The sequence below is a fragment of the Carcharodon carcharias genome, chromosome 17 (genome assembly GCF_017639515.1).
Source record: "Carcharodon carcharias isolate sCarCar2 chromosome 17, sCarCar2.pri, whole genome shotgun sequence".
In the NCBI taxonomy this organism is placed as follows: Eukaryota; Metazoa; Chordata; class Chondrichthyes; order Lamniformes; family Lamnidae; genus Carcharodon; species Carcharodon carcharias.
In genome coordinates this window covers 75796360-75814783 of record NC_054483.1, presented here as the reverse complement: position 1 = coordinate 75814783, position 18424 = coordinate 75796360, and the positions used below count along the sequence as shown (strand labels likewise).

The window sequence follows — 18424 nt, the reverse complement described above, 5'->3', positions numbered from 1 at the left end:
CAGGTGCTTTGATATTATTTTAGAGTGTGGAATGCATTACAATGCAAATGAAGAACTTTTGTTTTCAAGAGCGCCACTGCATGTAGGCAATGTGACAAGTGGCAGTTCCCAAAAAGAGACATGCGCAGATCAGATTCTAACCAAAGGAGCTATGTTTCTTTAAGCCATTTCTGAGAGGAGGAAATCTTTGGCTGAATTAAGATTTTATTTTCTTGAAACAGCAAAATTTCAGATTTACTCAGTTCAAATACTTCCCCTTCCTCCCACTCTTAGGAGCACCTAAAAACCACACAGTATCTAGCCTAATAATTTCCTTACACAAAACATTTGAGTACTTCTAATTTCCTTTTCACCTCCCCACTGCACTTTCTACATCTTTCACAATTAGCTACAGTATTATTAGTCCTAACATCAGATACATCTTTTAACTTACAGCTCGATTTACTCTGTTTATCCACAGAATTTTATCCTTTAATGCATCCCCTCTTCAGCTTATGGCAAGGTCTTTTTTTGTACTCCAGAGCGCTCACATTTGAAGATATCCCACTGCTGATCTGTCAACCTTCTGGCTAATTTTTCTGCCTTAATTTCAGCCAGATTTCTCATCTCACTGCAGTTTTCCTTTTTCCTGTCCATTATCCATCTTTGACTCTCCATTACCCTTTTCTGTTTTAACATCGAACCTTTACTGAGTACAAGTCAAAAACTAATGGGGGGGACTTAGAAGTGTGAAAGGTGGCACAACACTATTTTTATACTTGAGTGTAAAAATAAAAACCCATTAGTGAATATCCTAAAACTGCAGCAGATGACAAACAGATTATGAGGTGCAGCTGGATTTGCCAGGTTGGTTTCTGTCTGTTGCTTGATGGAGAATGGCACCAGTGGGAATAAAAATACAGAAACACAATGGCAACTCATTTTCAAAGGACAGGCACCTGGTTTATGATGTGAAAAACAAAACTTGAACTTTTTTGTAAGAGGTAAATTGAAATGATAATTTTGATGCCAAAAATTTGAAGGACTTTTTTTGTTGGTTGTCAATTTCATTTGCAATTTTAAATTGTGTAGTTGCAAAATCTAAATCAAACTATCTACTGAAATGTGGAAGTGCAGAAAGTTCTGATCATCTACCAACCAAAATCCATCGGTTGAGATTTTACTAATAAATTCATGAACCCTTTTGACAACCTACCAAATACGACAGGCAGGTAGCTTGGCTAGCTGTCTGTGAAAATATTTTCAGCATCATGTGGATATCCAATACAAGTAGCTTTTAGTGTTCTGCAGGTCTTCTAGAATCTCCAGGTTTTAACTGTTTTTAAAGTTCAATTTCTTTGTATTGGCCTATCATGGACTTTCATCAGCTGCCACGCATTGCACTGACTGGAATGGGGGTCCATACCTGGACAGTTTTCCTTGTTTTTCAAGATAACATAACTGGCTGGTAAACTTATTCTCTAGAGCCATTTAAAGTATTAGTCAAGACTGGCATACCAATTCAAATCTCCACAATGAAAGCCAACAGTATTAAACTTAATCTGCAGACTGCTATATATGAAAAGTACACTAGTTAAATTACAAGTAACTCAAATGTGCAAATTTGAATCTGTCTCTCAGATAAAAGGTTACCTGCTAGCTTTCCATTCGCTATCATATTTGTAGCTACCAGTTTTATGGTGCTCTGGGAAGGACCCGAAGAGGTAATGGTAGTAACTAGACAAGCTTTCAATGAGTCACAGTAATAGCTTGGATTCTCTGCACTTGTTTCCAAAAGCAGCTGTACGGCTCTGTCCGTCTGTCAAACATGAACAGTGACATAATGAGGTCAGTCAGCATAATTCTCTTTGTGAAAAGCAAATATTATTTGTTTACTAACACAGCTATTTCTTGCTTCTGTATAGGAGTTATCTTAATAGCAAAAGTGCTGACCTTAATAAACCAATCAGGAAAGAAGAATTAAGTGTTTGAAATTTAATCCATATCATTTGATGTAGCTTGAGCTCACAGCTCCTTTTTCAACAGCATTGCTGCTGGTTTACATCCATCTCAACCTTCTCAACAAACACTGCTAATCAGGCAACTGAGAGCAAAAAAATGTTACATATTAAGGAACTGAACTTTTTAAACATTGATTAGAGTTTATAGCTCTTTGGCTCATGCGCATCTGCATATCAAAAGTCTTGTTAACAATGTGCATCTCTGCAAGTTTCACACTTAGTTTCTGCAACACATTTTTCCTGCCACACTTTGTTGATAACACCCCTGTGATAAAATTTCTGTGACCTCCATGCAACCGTTAGTAATGCCAAGGGGTTCTCCCAGTGTTCTCATCACACAAAAGGTTACAAGGTACTGTTTAGAAGCAAGTTGACTTATTCTTTCATGGAATGTGGGTATCGCCAGAAGGCCAGCATTTGTTGGTCATCCCAAATTGCCCTTGAACTGAGTGGCCTGCTAGGCCGTTTCAGGTTACAGTTAAGAGTCAATCACATTGTTGTGAATTTTGGGGTCATACATAGGCCAGACCCAGTGAGGATGGCAGATATCCTTCCCAAAAGAACATTAGTGAATCAGATGGGTTTTTACAACAATCGATGATAGTTTAGTTTCATGGTCACTATTACTGACAGTAACTTTCAGATTTATTCATTTAGTTCTTGTAATTTATATCATAAGATTTTAACAAGCAAACAGAAGTTAGGTATTTAGCACACAAAAACAAAAAATGCTGGAAAAACTCAGCAGGTCTGACAGCATCTGTGGAGAGAAAGACAGAGTTAGCGTTTCAAGTCCAAGAAACATTAACTCTGCCTTTCTCTCCACAGATGCTGTCAGACCTGCTGAGTTTTTCTAGCATTTTTTGTTTTTGTTTCAGGTTTCCAGCATCCGCAGTATTTTGCCTTTATCTTAGGTAGTTAGCAGTTAATTACAAAGTATAAACTTATATTGCACTACTGATGGTCGAAAAAGATAGATTTCTTACCTGGCCTAATAAAAGCAACTGGTCTGCACATTTCCTTGTGTGATCATAGGTTGTTCTTTTTGCCTCTTGCAGGTTAACTCGTTCAATCTGTGATCTCTATAAATGACATTATTTTAGAATAATTTGGAGAAAGATGAAAACTGATCACAGTGAAGCTATTTTTCAAGAACATCTGATACCACCTGAGAAAATCATTCTTAGGAGCAGAAACAGGGTAATGTGGATTATATTTAGATAAATGAAAGAAAAATGGGACATTAAACAACTGATTTTATCAGACAGGATGTTGAGTCACTTTACTGTATCTCATTACAATATAACCATACCATAAACAGATTACTGTTATTAATGCTCCTTTTAAAATTCAACTACAAAAAGCCATGAAAACCTCCAGAGTGCTTACTTCCACTTTTTGTAATACAGTTGTTTGAAACTGCAGAAATATCTGAGACAATTAACTTGGGAAAGTTACCTCGTTCATCTTTAGCATGTTGATGAATTATCAGAAGATAGTTATTAATTCCGGGAGCTATAGCATTTCTAATTTGTGTAAATTCGCACCTTTAGGTATCATGGGTCTTCTGAGCCAATTTAAGCAGAAAACGAGAACAAAAATTCAAAAAATGAAAAACAAACATCAATATATACTTCATGTTGTGATGACTTTAAAGCTGGTAATGTCACGTTTCAGAAATACTGCAAAAAATATTCTAAGGATGTTCAGAACAAATGAGCTGGATAAATTGCAATATAGGTCCAACTTTGCAGGGGGTTATTGTTCTAAATGGCAATGATTGCAGAGCCCAATTATTTTTAAATCTTAAATAACATTATTATGAAAGTCAGTTCTGCAATTTAATTCTAAAAACTTTGCCACTGCACCAATTGTAACCAAAACATATGAATCATTTGATTCTGATGCACAGAACATTGGAATATTACATACTGATGTAATTCTTACAATTGGCACTATGGGGCACTACAACTATTTGTTCAATGGGTTATACATTTTTCATTTATATCATTTACATTACTAGGTGACTGAGTTACAGATTTCAGCTATGCACTTAATTCTCTGATCATCTATTACACATTTCCCATTTTCACACTAAGTCCTGCAACTCTCTTATTTTGAAATCAGATTGCATAAAACATACTAATGTTTAAAATGATCTTTCCTTTGAATACTTCCAAATCATGACTAGCCTTATAACTTGTACTATTAACAGTACAGAAAATCAAATCAATGTTTAACTAGGTCGAATCCAAAAACAAAAAAAAAATTCAAATGTAAAGGAATTGGAATGTAAATAAAAGAACTCAGAACTAGGAACAGGCTACTCAGGCCTTCGAGTCTGTTCTGCCACTCAGTGAGATCATGGTCGATATGTTTCTTAGCTCCATCAACCTGCCTTTGAGGACTGAATTAGGAAACATTCCTTCATACAAAGGCTGGTAGAAGCTTGGAACTCTTCTGCAAACAGCAATTGATGCTAGATCAACTGTTAATTTTAAAACCGAGATCGATATGATTTTAGTTAGCCAGATGCATTAGGGATTTGGGGCAAAATGAAAATTAGCCATAATCTCATTGAATGGTGGAATGACCTCAGGGGATTAAATGGCCTAATTCTCTTCTTGGGTTCCTATGTTTCAGCTCCATTGCTTTATCGAGTAAACAACTATTGATCTCATATTGAAAAATTATTAACTGGGATGGCACATATACTGCTTTTTGTGGGAGGGTATTCTACATTTGCATGAAGTGTTTCCCAGCTTCCTGTGATTTTAACATTACCACCCAGGCTTATAATAGTGCAACGGATAGTCATTAGTTTGAGGATTGGGGGCATTTTAGAAACCAGCAAAGGGACACCAAAAAGTTGATAAAAGGAAGAAAATAGAAGAAGAAAGTAAACTAGCCAGGAATTAAGAAACAGATTGTAAATGGTTTTACAAGTATATAGAGAGTAGCTAAAGTAAATTTTGGTCCCTCAGAGGCAAAAACAGGAGAAATTATGAGGAAAGAGGAAATGGCAGTGGCATTCAGCAAACACTTTGTCTCTTCTACTGTGAAGACAGACATAAGTTACATACCAGAAATAGAGGGTAATCTAGATGTTAATAGGAATTAAGGAAATTAATGTCAGCAGAGAAATAGTACTGGAGAAACTCAAAGGACTAAAATCCAACAAATCCCCAGGACCTAAAGGTCTACATCCTACGGTTCTAAGATAAACAACTGCAGGGAAAGTGGATGCCTTGGCTGGAACAATCCCAGCAGATTGGAAGTTAACAAATATAACACTGTTATTCAAGAAATGGGGGAACTACAGGTCAGTTAGCTTGGCTCAAGTCATCAGCAAAGTGCTGGAATCTATTGAGGAAGTATTAACTATGCACTTAAAAAAGCATAGTATGATCAGAACAAGTCAACATGGTTTTAGGAATGAGAGATCCTGTTTGACAAATTTATTAGAGTTTTTTGAGAATGTAATTAGTAAAGTAGATAAAGGGGAAATCAGTAGATGTAGTATACTTGGATTTTCAAAAGGCAGTCGATAAGATACCATACAAAAGGTGAATACACAAGATAAGGGCTCACAGAATTGGGGGAGATACAATAGCATGGATAGAGGCTTGGTTATCAGACAAGAAGCAAAGGGAGCATAACTAGGGCATGTCAAATTGGCAGGCTGTGACTAGTGCGTGCAAGGATCAGTGCTGGGGCCTCAATCTATATTAATGATTTAGATGAACAGACAGAGAGTAATATATCTAAGTTTGCTTACAATACAAAGAAAGGTGGAAATACAAACTATGAGAAGGACACAAAGAAGCTGCAAAGCAATATAGACAGGTTAAGTGAGTAGGCAACAGGATGGCAAGATGAAATATGATGTGGGGGAAGTGTAAGGCTACTCACTTTGATTCTAAGAATAGAGAAGCAGAAAACTTTTAAATGGCATGAAACTTGTAAATGTAGATGTTCAGAGAGACTTGGGTGTGCTTATACAAGATACGCAAAAAGTTAGTATATAGGTACAGCAAGCAATTAGGAAAGCAAATGGCACATTGGTCTTTTTGGGAATAAAATTAATAAAAAAGAATAAAGAAGCCTTGCCACAATCATGCAGGGCTTTGGTGAGACCACACTTGGAATACTGTGTGCAATGTTGGTCTCCATATTTAAAGGAAGGATATACTTGCACTGGAGGCAGTATAGCAAAGATTCATGAGATTCTCATTCCATCCATTACTTTTACCATCTCCACTTCTACTAATATTTTACCAGCATTCTTTTCCTTAGTCAACACCAATTAGGTATTCTAATTTTGTCCTGTGTCTCCAAGCATGCATCACCCTCTTCTTCCCTAATAGGCCCGATCCCATCCCTTACTACCTGCTTACTATTTATGTGCCAGTAGCAGTTTTTTGGGCTCCCTTTATGTTAGCTACCATTCTGTTCTTATAATCTCTCTTTGCCAGTCTTATTTTTTTCTTACTTCCCCTCTCAACTTGGCCTGGTTCTTGCTTGAAGAATTCAACTGACATGCATCACCAACTTTTTTCATTTCATTGTATTCTCTATCTCCCTTGTCATCCAAGGAACCTTGACTTTGGTTCCCTTACCTTTTGGCCTTGTTAGAATGTAACTAGCCTATACTTGTAACATCTCCTCCTTAAAAGATTACCTATTGTTCTACTACAGTTTTTTCCTGTCAATCTTTGGCTCAATTTTACCCTGGTTGGATCGCCTTCTATTCTACTGAAGTTAGTCCTCTCCCAATTTAAAAGATTCACTTTAGATTGTTCCGTACTCTTCTCCAATACTAATCTAAACCTTATGATACAATGATCAAAGTGTTTGCCCAGTGACACTGTTCACTTGGCCCACCTCATTCCGCACTTGGCCTCCTTCCATTTGGACCGAGAACATGCTGGTCAAGGGAGTTCTCCTGAACACTTTTCAGAAATTCCATTCCCCTCCTTAACCTTTATGCTATTATCCTAATCAATACAGGTATTTGGGTAATTAAAGCCCCCAATTTCGCCACACTATATTTCACAAACATCACAAAAATATACATAAAATGTACACCTTTGTGATTCCTTGCAGGTTCGCTCCTTTACCTTTCTCTCACTATTTGGAGACCTACAGAATACTCCCAGTAGCATGGTCATAACCTTTTTGCTTCTCAACTTTAACCAAATGGCTCTCTTTGACTCTCAAGATCATCCTCCCTTTCCAACACTACAATGTCTTTTGTAATTAGTACTGTCGCCCCAAGTTCCTTTTCTCCTTCCCTATCTTTTATGAATACTTTGTATCAGTGAATATTAAGCACTCAGTCCTCAACATTTTTAAGCCATACTTCTGTTATTGTCACATTATATTCCTACATGGCTGTTTGTGTTTTTAGCTCACCAACTTTATCTACCACGATCTGTGCGCTTACAGTCCTCCATTGTAAAGACCTGTCTTTGTATTCTTAGTAGTCCTTCTTAGTTTGCTAATATGCTAATATTTTCTTCTCTAGTACTATCAACACTTGCAATTGTTCGTGCACCTTATTTCTCTTTTCTACTTCTATATGCCCACGCCCCCACCCCCACCCCTGATTTAGTTTAAACTCTCCCCAATTGTTATATTTATTCCAATTGAAATTATATTAATTAATTTAACCAGCTGAACTAAATTTAAGACAGTACTTTACAGTTTCCCAGTTCCTGTTTAAACCAATGCCCTATTTTTCTTTAAAGAACCTAATACTCACCAACTAATCACCTACCTGCTGTCCTATGCCATCACTCATTTGTTAGGAAATAAACCAATCAGGTCCACACAGCACCTGCTCTCTTTTATTCTCCTGCCCTGTTGGTGGAGTCTCTGATTAGGTCCGCACTGTTGCCCCACACACTCTCTCCCTCTTACCCTCTGCTGGTGTCTCCAATCTGGTCCGGGCTGTGGATCTCTACCACTGTTGTCTCTCAGGCTTGTGCTCTTGGTCTCTCACTAACTTCCTGCTGCCACTATCAACTGCGGACCTCCGGCACTGTTGCGTCTTATACTCTCGCTTGCTCTCTCTGGCTTGATAAGTTTTTATAAGAAACTGGGACGTGCTCATGGGCAATGGTCAGAAACAAAATGGAGGGATTTGGCCAGGGGTCCAGGGTAAAAAAACAAATTTCAAGAAAAATCTATAACGTGCAGAACCCCTACCCTCATGGGACACGGATGTTACGCATGCAGCAGAGGGAGAAAGTGCTTTCCCTACATGAAACAGTTTGTTAGCTTCAAACTTATATTACCTGGAAGTAGGAATTTTCACAGAGTATGTCATAGCAAATATCCAGTGGGCTTGATTGGTTCTCTTGAACTGCATTTGGTGGAGCCAGCTCTTTGCCTTTTGAGAAGCTGTACAAATAATGAGCAGCAACAGTCCAGAATTGCAGTTCTGACTCATCACCAAAAAGTCTAAAAGAGAAAAGAAGCAGTCAAGTTCAGTGAAGAGTTACAACAAGGAGACACTACAAATATATCCTTTAAATGTAGATTCTGCACAAATAACAAAAATCTCCTACCACAATGAAAGTCGCTCTTCAAAGAAGGCAACTGTGAGGTAACAACACTATTTCCTCTCGTTATGGTGTGGTGTCAATAACAACTTACATTCAGTGATGGTGGTTCGCAATCAGGGTCCACATGAAAGTTTCATAAGGTTCGCCAAAAATACACTACTGTCCCTGTGCATGGTTAATTTCACCATCCAAACAGCAATTTGTTCTCCACTTCTGGCTCTGCTGCTGGTAAAATATTAAACTGTTTACCCTGATTTTTTACTGGCTTCTCTCAGCCACTCTCTTCTTAGCTTGGCCGTGCATGCTTAGTGGTAAATGCAACAGCAGCAGCACTGCTGATGTTTTTCACTTTCGCAGCCTGTAGGCACTTTGAGATAGCAAGCTAGTGCTATTGGAGTTGCATAGGGGTCCTTAAGTGTAACAGTATGACACAACATTCCACTTGGAGTGGGAGAACGCCATACTCCTTGGTGCCAGTATCCAGCGCTCTGATCTACAGGTGAGTGGGCCACCTCGTGGAAAGGAACAAGCAGTTAGAAAGGATTCGGGGCAATGCTGACCATCAGTTTATCATTAAGAAGTGAGGCAGATTGGTTCAAGCAGTGTTTAATCATCAGTGGCATACACAATAAGACACATTTAAAATAATGCGTGACTCACTCAATATACAAGATTCACAGTTCTCTTAGCTTCATTATTTCATATCTTTAACCAACACCCCCTTTACAATGTAGATGTTGTGGTTTTGATTTTCATCTGTAAAGTTTCCAAATATACTGGTGAGATTGATGGTTCCTCTGAGGTGTGCAACCAGAATCAAGTCCACTGCACCACAGCTATCTCTGATGTACAGGGAAGCAGGAGGAAGTTTGGCAAAGCAATAGTGATGAGGGATTCAATAGTCAGGGGAAGAGAAAGGTGTTTCAATGCCGCAGATGCGAGTCCAGGATGGTGTATTGCCTCCCTCATGCCAGGGTCAAGGGTGTCACTGAGCAGTTGTAGAGTGCTCTGAGGGGGAGGGTGAACTGCCAGCAGTCATGGTCCATATTAGTACCAAAAACATAGATAGAAAGAAGTATAAGGTCATGCAGGCAGAATTCAGGGAGGTAGGAAAAAAACTAGCAAGCAGGACTTCAAGGGCAGTAATCTGTGGGTTGCTCCCAGTACTGAGGCGATATGTGCACAAATCATTGAACGTGGCAGGGCAGTTTCAGAAAGCAATTAATAAAGCATCCGGTATCCTGAGCCAAATATACACAGGGGCATAGAGTACAAAAACAGGAAAATTATGATAAACCTATATAAACACTGGCTCAGCCTCAATTGGAGTATTGTGTCTAGTTCTGGGCACTATACTTTAGGAAAGATATGAAGGCATTAAAGGTGCAGAAAAGATTCACAAGAACAGTTCCAGGGATGATGAACTTCAGTTACATAGATAGGTTGGAGAAGAGAAGATTAAGAGATTTGATAGTGATGTTCAAGGTTACGAGGGGTTGAGACAGAATAGATAAGGAGAAACTGTTCCCATTGGTGGAAGGATCGAGGACACTGGTCTAAGGTGATTGGCCAAAGAAGCAACAGCAACATGAGAAAAAACATTTTATGCAGTGAGTGATTAAGATCTGGAATGCAAGGCCTAAGAGTCTGTGGAGGGCAGAGTTGAAGGCAGCAGGAATCTAAGTAATCTAGCTTAGAACTAGTTACCTTGCTACTAGAGAGCATCTCTGCAGCAGTTGGAACTCTGGATCTAAAAGACGACACTGGATGTCACTATAAAGAAAATAAACAACATTAATATGCATTTATTATACAAACATGTATAATTAGATTGCAGTAATATGTGTACATATACCGTCTAGAAAGACAAGGACAGCAGGCGCATGAGATCAGCACCTGCAAGTTCCTTCCAAGTCACAAAGAATCATGCCATAGAAATAGATTATCATTCATTCATTAATGTTTGGTTTCCTGTTGCATCAACCATGGAATGGGCAGTATTCCCTAGATACTATGCAAACATAAGCATGTTCCAATCCTAACCCTGGAAATACCTAGATAACAGCACCATGGGAGTAGTCGCACCACATTGACTGCAGAAGTTCAAGAAAGTGCTGACCACCACCTTCTCAAGAGTAATTAGGATTGCGCAATAAATGCTGGTCTTGCCAATGATGCCCACATCCCATAACTGAATAAAGAAACATACAAAAGGATGCGATTTCTGAAGTGTCAATACACGCTGTTAAGGTTCGCATTTTAAATAATGCAAGAAACACCATTTCAATTATGTAGCATAAAACGTTTAAAAAAATAAAAATCCTACTCACTTTGATATAGAGTTCAATTGCTCCAGCATAAGTAATTTTACTTCTTCACTTTCTGAATAATGACTGCAGAAAACAGCAGGAAAAAAAGTGAAGTTAAACATCCACTATTCAATATACACAGCTGCCACTTTAGCAATAAACTACAGCATTAATTAATTGAATACACACTTAAAATTGATAGAAAATTAAGGTACTGAGAAATTATCAACTCTTAATGGCTTGAACAATATGTTGGTATACATATTCCGTAAATGTTCTTCTCAACTAGTAAGAATGGTAATAGTGGTGCGCTGTCACACAAAATTTCGACTTCCCTTTAAACATATAATAAATTTTCTGATCAATTTTGAAACAAAAAGGTTAGGGTTAGTACATACTTACATCTGCATAATATCCAGGGAATATTGTCCATTCCATGGTTGATGCAACAGGAAAGCTTTCAATACAAGACAAGATCTGGGGAGTAGGAGGTATGGACACCAAAGAAGATCTACAGAAGAAAATTACAAATAAGGTAATTACTCTACACTCTCTTGTTGGGTCACCACACTCAATTCTCATCACAACATGATTTTAATTAGTTGCAAGACCATTATTCACATAAGTATTATCCATGAAAATTTTGCTGGGAGTTACGTCTAGTTAAGTGAGCAACAGGAGTGGAGTCCTGGTTGGTAGAGCAGCAAGCAATTGTGAAAAAATAAGGAAGAAAGTGCAGAAGATACTGAAATTGGCTCTTTAACCAGTTGAGACAGTAACATCTCTGAACAAAGAAAGGGGTAAGGCAAGCATGCAAGTTAGAGAAAACTTTAAACAGAAGTGATCCTGGAATATAAAATGCAAGAAAAAGAAATAAAATCTATCAAGTGCAGTTCAATAAATACAAACAGAAAAATGCAGACACTCTTGGGCTAGGTTGGAAAAATAGGTATCAGGCCTAGGTCAGAAGATCAGACAGAGCCGAGTTTAGAGGCAAAATCTTTTGAATAAAACAAAATTTCACCAGACCGTAAAAAGAGTGAGCACATGCAAGAAAAGGACTGATCACAGCATTAAGTGCAAGAAAAATCAAAGAGATTAAAAGCAGAAAATAAAAGATTGTGAAGTGAAAATTTTATATTTAGAACAAAGATGTTTCCTTTTAAAATCATACTATTCCCGTAGCTTAAAAAAAAATTATGCATTTTTATGATAAACTTTTTTAAAAAGTCAGACTTTGAGGGATTTTCTTATAAGGTGAGGTTGAGTAGGTTGGGCCTGTGCTCATTGGAATTTAGAAGAACGAGAGGCGACCTTATTGAAACAAATAAGATTCTTAGGGGGATTGACAGGGTAGATGCTGAGAGTTTATTTCCCCTTGTGGGAGAGTCTGGGGCCAGAGGGCATAATCTCAGAGCAAGGGGGTGCCAAGTTAAAACAGAGATGATGAGGAATTTCTTCTCTCAAGAGGGTAGTCAATCTGTGGAATTCTTTACCACAGAGGGCTATAGAGGCTGGGTCGTTAAGTATATTCAAGGCTGAGATAAATAGATTTTTAATCTGTAAGGGAATCAAGGTTTATGGGTAAAAGGCAGGAAAGTGGAGTTGAGGATTATCAGATCAGCCATGATCTCATTGAACGGTGGAGTAGGTTCGATGGGCCAAATGGCCTACTTCTGCTCCTACATCTTATGGTCTTACCTTGTAAATGTAAAAACTTCATTCAATACCCCCAGAATCACAAGGGAAAGATGGAGACTTTAGTGCACATGGCAGTTAAATAAAATCTGCAGCAATAACCTATTCCTTCCTTTGAGTCTGTGACTGCCTCTGACCTAAACCTGAGAGGAATGAATAGAAAGATAATGGAAGATGTTTGCTGTAGTGGTGGGGTTCCACCAGCAGGTGGAGTTCAGGCTGCATATAAGGAAACTGAATAACGTAGTATGATGAGAATTAACACCCTTCAACCTGCTCATCATGGGTATAAATGGAATGCTATTTGTCTCTGTAATAATTATGATCAGCAATGCATTATTCATGAACATAAATAACACAATTACAATAGCATTTCAGCACTTAAATCATAAAAGATGACAATTTTGTAGTTTAGTCAAAGAATATCAAGAAATCATTTATGATTCGGTACTTTTCCGTAACTGTTAACTATAAACCATATTTATAAGTACATGGAGGTAGATATTTCTTTTATTCATTCATAGAATTTAGGTATCACTGGTAGGGCTGGCATTTATTGCCGATCCTTTGAAAATTAATCAATCTGATTCAGCCAAAGTATTTTGATAGTCTGCACCTATCACCATTTGAGTTCAGTAATTATTTTGGGAACTTATCTTAGGGGAAAGCGTGCCTTTATCACAATCTGTTTATCACAGTTTGTGCACTATCGCAATGCTCCTTAGTTAATGGCAGAAATCTGCAGCACCTTAAGACCAATTTCTACTGCCAGCCCAACTAAATTCTGCGCAAGAGAATATAGATTCCTCAGCACCTTCTGCAACACATTACTCAGTGATTTATACACATCTATGTTTTTTGAAAAAAAGTGCAACTTTATTAACTTAATAGTCTAAAAACAGTTTTAAAGCGAGGCACTTGAACTGTAAACTTCAACTAACAGTTCAGGAGAGGAAACAATGAAATCAAAGTAATAGAATAGGAGCTCGATCTGAGACCTAAAGCAGCTAGTAGCAGTACATATACGGAGCATCCAGCCACAGTGAACCAATAGCTGAAAATGCGAGGCTCAGGAGGAGCAGAGAGGGGAAGGATAATGGAAATCAAGCTCATCCAGGTACAGCAACAGTATCATTGTCATCAGGGGCAGCCATTAGAGCAGAAGAGCTACAAAGTTGGAGAGATCTAAGGGACACAGCTGGATGTTAATAGAAGTTTCTTAGTCGATAATGAAGTCTTTGGGAAGCTGGAACAACAACACAAGATTTTGTATCAATTAGTTAAAAGCCTACTAGATCTCTCGCTCTGTCCCTGCTCTGATTATGCTATTTCTGCGATGAGTGGGAAATCCTCACAATACTAGTAACCTGATCATTAGGGTGAGGAGTGGTCCCAACAATTTCCTTCCCATCTTATTATCTAATCTCATCCCATTACTTACGCACCCATTATTCATGCAGCTAATCACATTCAGAATCGTTGCCAAAATTGTTATGAGTCTTTTACTGGGAGTCTTGCACTCCTAAATGAAACTGTAAAAATATAATTCACCAAAAGGTGCTACATTATGGTGATTTTGTCTTGGATGTTAAAGAACCATAAGGGGTTAATTTTCCAGCCACGATCTCAATTTGTTCGATAGGAGCTTCATTAGTAGCATTCATCTGGAGTGTACTGCACTTTGCAAAATATAGAAAATACATTGCAGTTGCCAAGGATAAGGTTTCATATTCAAACACCTAACCTGACTGAACACAAGTGACTTGTTAGGAAACTGGCTTTATAGCTGTACTATCATATAAAACAAGAGCTGACCAGAGTTAACAAAATGAAAAGCATAGGTAAAGATTGTAAAAAGATTGGAAAAGCTTTCATGATGAGAGCAGTAACGTTGAGGAAGACAAATTTACAGTTACATAAAATTTTGCTCCGAAAAAGCCATACCTTAAGAGTTCCTTGGGAGAACTAATAGGCCTGTCACCTGGACAATTAACCAGAACAGGTAAGGACATATAGTGGAGGATGGGAATATGGGAGGGATCTTACTCTAAACATTTCATTAAGAGGATACAGCAAACTATAATGAACTAATCAGACACAATGGTCAGTTTTGACATTGAGTCACTGTTCCCTTATGTATCCATCTCAGGAGTTTGTCTTATCATCAGACAATATTTGTAAGAAGACTTCTCCTTATTCAGGAGAACTGCAATGTCTCTGGATCAATTTATGATCTTCTACTGGGGTGCCTAAACTCAACATAATTCCAGTGGCAAGGTTCCTATTTCAAACAAACAAATGGTGCTGCTATGGGTCCTCCATTGTCATTAACATCTTTATGCAAGAGTTCAAACAAATAGTACTTCAAATCGGCTAGTCAGGAGAGAAGTTCATAAGTGTTAAAGGTGGTGTAGGAAATGAACATTCGAATATTAATTTTACCATGGAGAGGGAACAACAACTTTCCATAGCATTTCTCGATGTTCTCATCTGCATTCTTATAATGGCACACCATTATAGCAATCCTACCAGAAGCCCACACATAGAGAAAACTGAATACCGATATTTTCATCACCCTTCCACCCTCCAATCAGTTTCCAACACCCTCATTAGAACAGTATACTCCACATCTACAAGAAGAACTTTGCCATAACAAAAACAAAAATACCTGGAAAAACTCAGCAGGTCTGGCAGCATCTGCGGAGAGGAACACAGTTAACGTTTCGAGTCCGAATGACCCTTCAACAGAACTAATTAAAAATAGAAGAGGGGTGAAATATAAGCTGGTTTTTTTTAGGGGGGGTGGGGTGGAGACAAGACGAGCTAGGTAGAGGGCCAGTGATAGGTGGAGATAACCAAAAGATGTCACAGACAAAAGGACAAAGAGGTGTTGAAGGTGGTGATATTATCCAAGGAATGTGCTAATTAAGGGTAGAAAGCAGGACAAGCAAGGTACAGGTAGCCCTAGTGGGGTGAAGGAATCGAAAAAGGCTAAAAGGTAGAGATAAAACAATGGATAGAAATACATTTAAAAATAATGGAAATAGGTGGGAAAAGAAAAATCTATATAAAGTATTGGGAAAAAAAAGGGGCACCCTGGTCCACTTCTCCATCACCCCAAACACCTCAACCCCCTCCCAAGGCACCTTCCCATGCAACCGCAGAAGGTGCAACACCTGCCCTTTCTCTTCCCCTCTCCTCACCGTCCAAGGGCCCAAACACTCCTTTCAAGTGAAGCAGCATTTCACTTGCACTTCCCTCAATTTAGTCTACTGCATTCGCTGCTCCCAATGCGGTTTCCTCCACATTGGAGGGATCAAACGCAGACTGGGTGACCGCTTTGCAGAACACCTTCAGTCTGTCCACAAGCATTACCCAGACCTCCCTGTCGCTTGCCATTTCAACACTCCACCCCGCACTCATGCCCACATGTCCGTCCTTGGCCTGCTGCATTGTTCCAGTGAAGCTCAATGCAAACTGGAGGAACACCACCTCATCTTCCGACTAGGCACTTTACAGCCTTCCAGACTGAATATTGAGTTCAACAATTTTAGATCATGAACTCTCTCCTCCATCCCCACCCCTTTTTCGATCCTCTCCTTTTTTCCCCCAATAATTTATAAAGATTTTTCTTTTCCCACCCATTTCCATTATTTTTAAATGTATTTCCATCCATTGTTTTATCTCTACCTTTTAGCCTTTTGCGATTCCTTCACCTCACCCCACCCCACCCCCACTAGGGCTATCTGTTCCTTGCTTGTCCTGCTTTCTAACCTTAATTAGCACATTCCTTAGATAATATCACCACCTTCAACATCTCTTTGTCCTTTTGTCTGTGACATCTTTTGGTTATCTCCACCTATCACCGGCCCTCTATCCAGCTCTACTTGTCTCTTCCATCTCCCCTCCCCCCTTAAACCAGCTTATATTTCACCTCTCTTCTATTTTTACTTAGTTCTGTTGAAGAGTCATACGGACTTGAAATGTTAACTGTGTTCCTCTCCGCAGATGCTGCCAACTCTGCTGAGTTTTTCCAGGTATTTTTGTTTTTGTTTTGGATATCCAGCATCTGCAGTTTTTTGCTTTTATCTGAGAACTTTGCCATATTGAGTCTACACTTCAACTCAATGGATTCCCTTCACACAAGATTAACACACCCTCTAGTTACTTATTCTATACAACTACTTCCACTAACAGTCAACCTCCTATATATTAGTTCCATCTCGCGCAGATTATAACATATACTCAAGCCAAAGACACAGAACTCTAACACGTTATCCAAGAAGCTCCGCTTCATTCTCGAGTCCTGGCATATAGGAAGGGTCTGACAGGAAGGACCTTTCTCACCACCGGCCAAGGTACGTCTTGGTGCTTGTTGGAAAGTTCTGGCAATAAGGCATTCTCCCAAATGACTTTGACAGTTTGCTAGGGGAACCATCTCCTTTTCCTGCAGGGCCTCTAGGACGTTACATGCTGACAACTGCCTGATGGGTTTGTGGTCAAAAGGTGTTTCTCTGCATAAATTCTTCCACAAGGGTCAGGTGGTACGGCACGGTCCAACTACTTAGAGCGTTCCGCGGCACTGTAACCAGGTGCATCCTTTGCAACACCGGGGACAGGTAGAACCTCAGCAATTAGTGACACTTTGTGTTTGTGTACTGAGGCTCTACCCATAGCTTGATGCAGCTGCAAACAAAGGTGGCCATCAGGATGAGGGCGATGTTGGGCAAGTTCTTTCCCTCTTTATCTAGAGGTTTGTACATCGTGTCCCTGCGAACACAATCCATTTTCGACCTCTAGATGAAACGAAAGATGGCTCAGGTGATCGCCACAACACAGGGGTGAGGACCTGCGCCACACATAGCAACACCGAAGGTGTCTCACACCTGATGACCAGGTTCCTACCCACAATGGAGGGGGAGTGTCGCTCTCACATGCCCAGTTTTCTTTTCAACATAGCTACTTGCTCCTTCCAGTTCCACAGAAGACCTTCCAATACCAAAGGGCTAAAAGGCCAAAACCTTTGCTGAAACCCCCCCCCAATAGAATAAATGATACCCATAAAAACAACATTTACATGCAGAGGAGACCATGATCATCTCATGGTTGCTGTTAGGAAATAGAGACAGTTTAAGCAACTTATATTGGTATTTACAGGTGTTAGGAATAAGTTTTAGCTTTAAAAGTTTAAGTTTGATTTGTGTGTGTGTGTGTGTGTGTGTGTGTGTGTGTGTGTGTGTGTGTGTGTGTGTGTGTGTGTGTGTGTGTGTTTTAAGAAAGGTCAAATTTAGTTTTAGTTTCACATTAACAAGTGCTTGCATTTCTAATGAAAGCTTTACAACTATAAGCTAAGGTTACACAAACAAGAGTACAATAATTGGGCTGTTGCCTAGCAACAGGGCAACAGGGGGCCAGAGGGGTAGGTATCACCTATAGACACACACACGCAAGAGAAACAGTAGTTTTGATTTGGAAGCTGTGGAGTTCAGTTTTTGAAAGTTGCTGCCAGGAGAGACTGGAGCAAAGGGGACAGATAGCCAGTCCCAAGTGAAAGGAAAACCCCAAAATTCCAGGGGAGTGGAAGAGGGGAAAGTCCAAAGAAGATCTTCTAGTCAAAGGAAGAGCAATGACCTGGAAAAGGGTCCTGTTAAATGAAGTTAAGAGTGAAGGGCAGAGAGAGAAAGGCTCCAAGCTTCAGGTATAAAGAGCAAAAAGTTGCAGAGAGCAGATTTAAAGCGAGAACAGCTTACAAGAGACAAGAATGTCCAAAGGGACAAATGAAGGTCTGTGACTCTTTGCTATGGGCACGTAAAGAAGTAGTGCTACTGTTGACGGCTGAGTCAGTGAG

The 18424-nt window shown here is 39.2% G+C and overlaps 1 protein-coding gene across 3 annotated transcripts in view; it reads right to left on the bottom strand.

The window, feature by feature from the left end:
* The window catches only part of wdr11 (WD repeat domain 11), a 120405-nt gene that overhangs the window by 23098 nt on the left and 78883 nt on the right, over positions 1-18424 (bottom strand). For all 3 annotated transcript variants that reach the window (XM_041209852.1, XM_041209853.1, XM_041209854.1), the window contains 6 exons: positions 11281-11389; positions 10900-10962; positions 10277-10342; positions 8300-8465; positions 2987-3082; positions 1633-1798 (listed from right to left, as the gene is read on the bottom strand). In XM_041209852.1, the coding sequence (XP_041065786.1) occupies positions 1633-1798; positions 2987-3082; positions 8300-8465; positions 10277-10342; positions 10900-10962; positions 11281-11389 (666 nt within the window). The remainder of the gene's footprint in view (positions 1-1632; positions 1799-2986; positions 3083-8299; positions 8466-10276; positions 10343-10899; positions 10963-11280; positions 11390-18424) is intronic.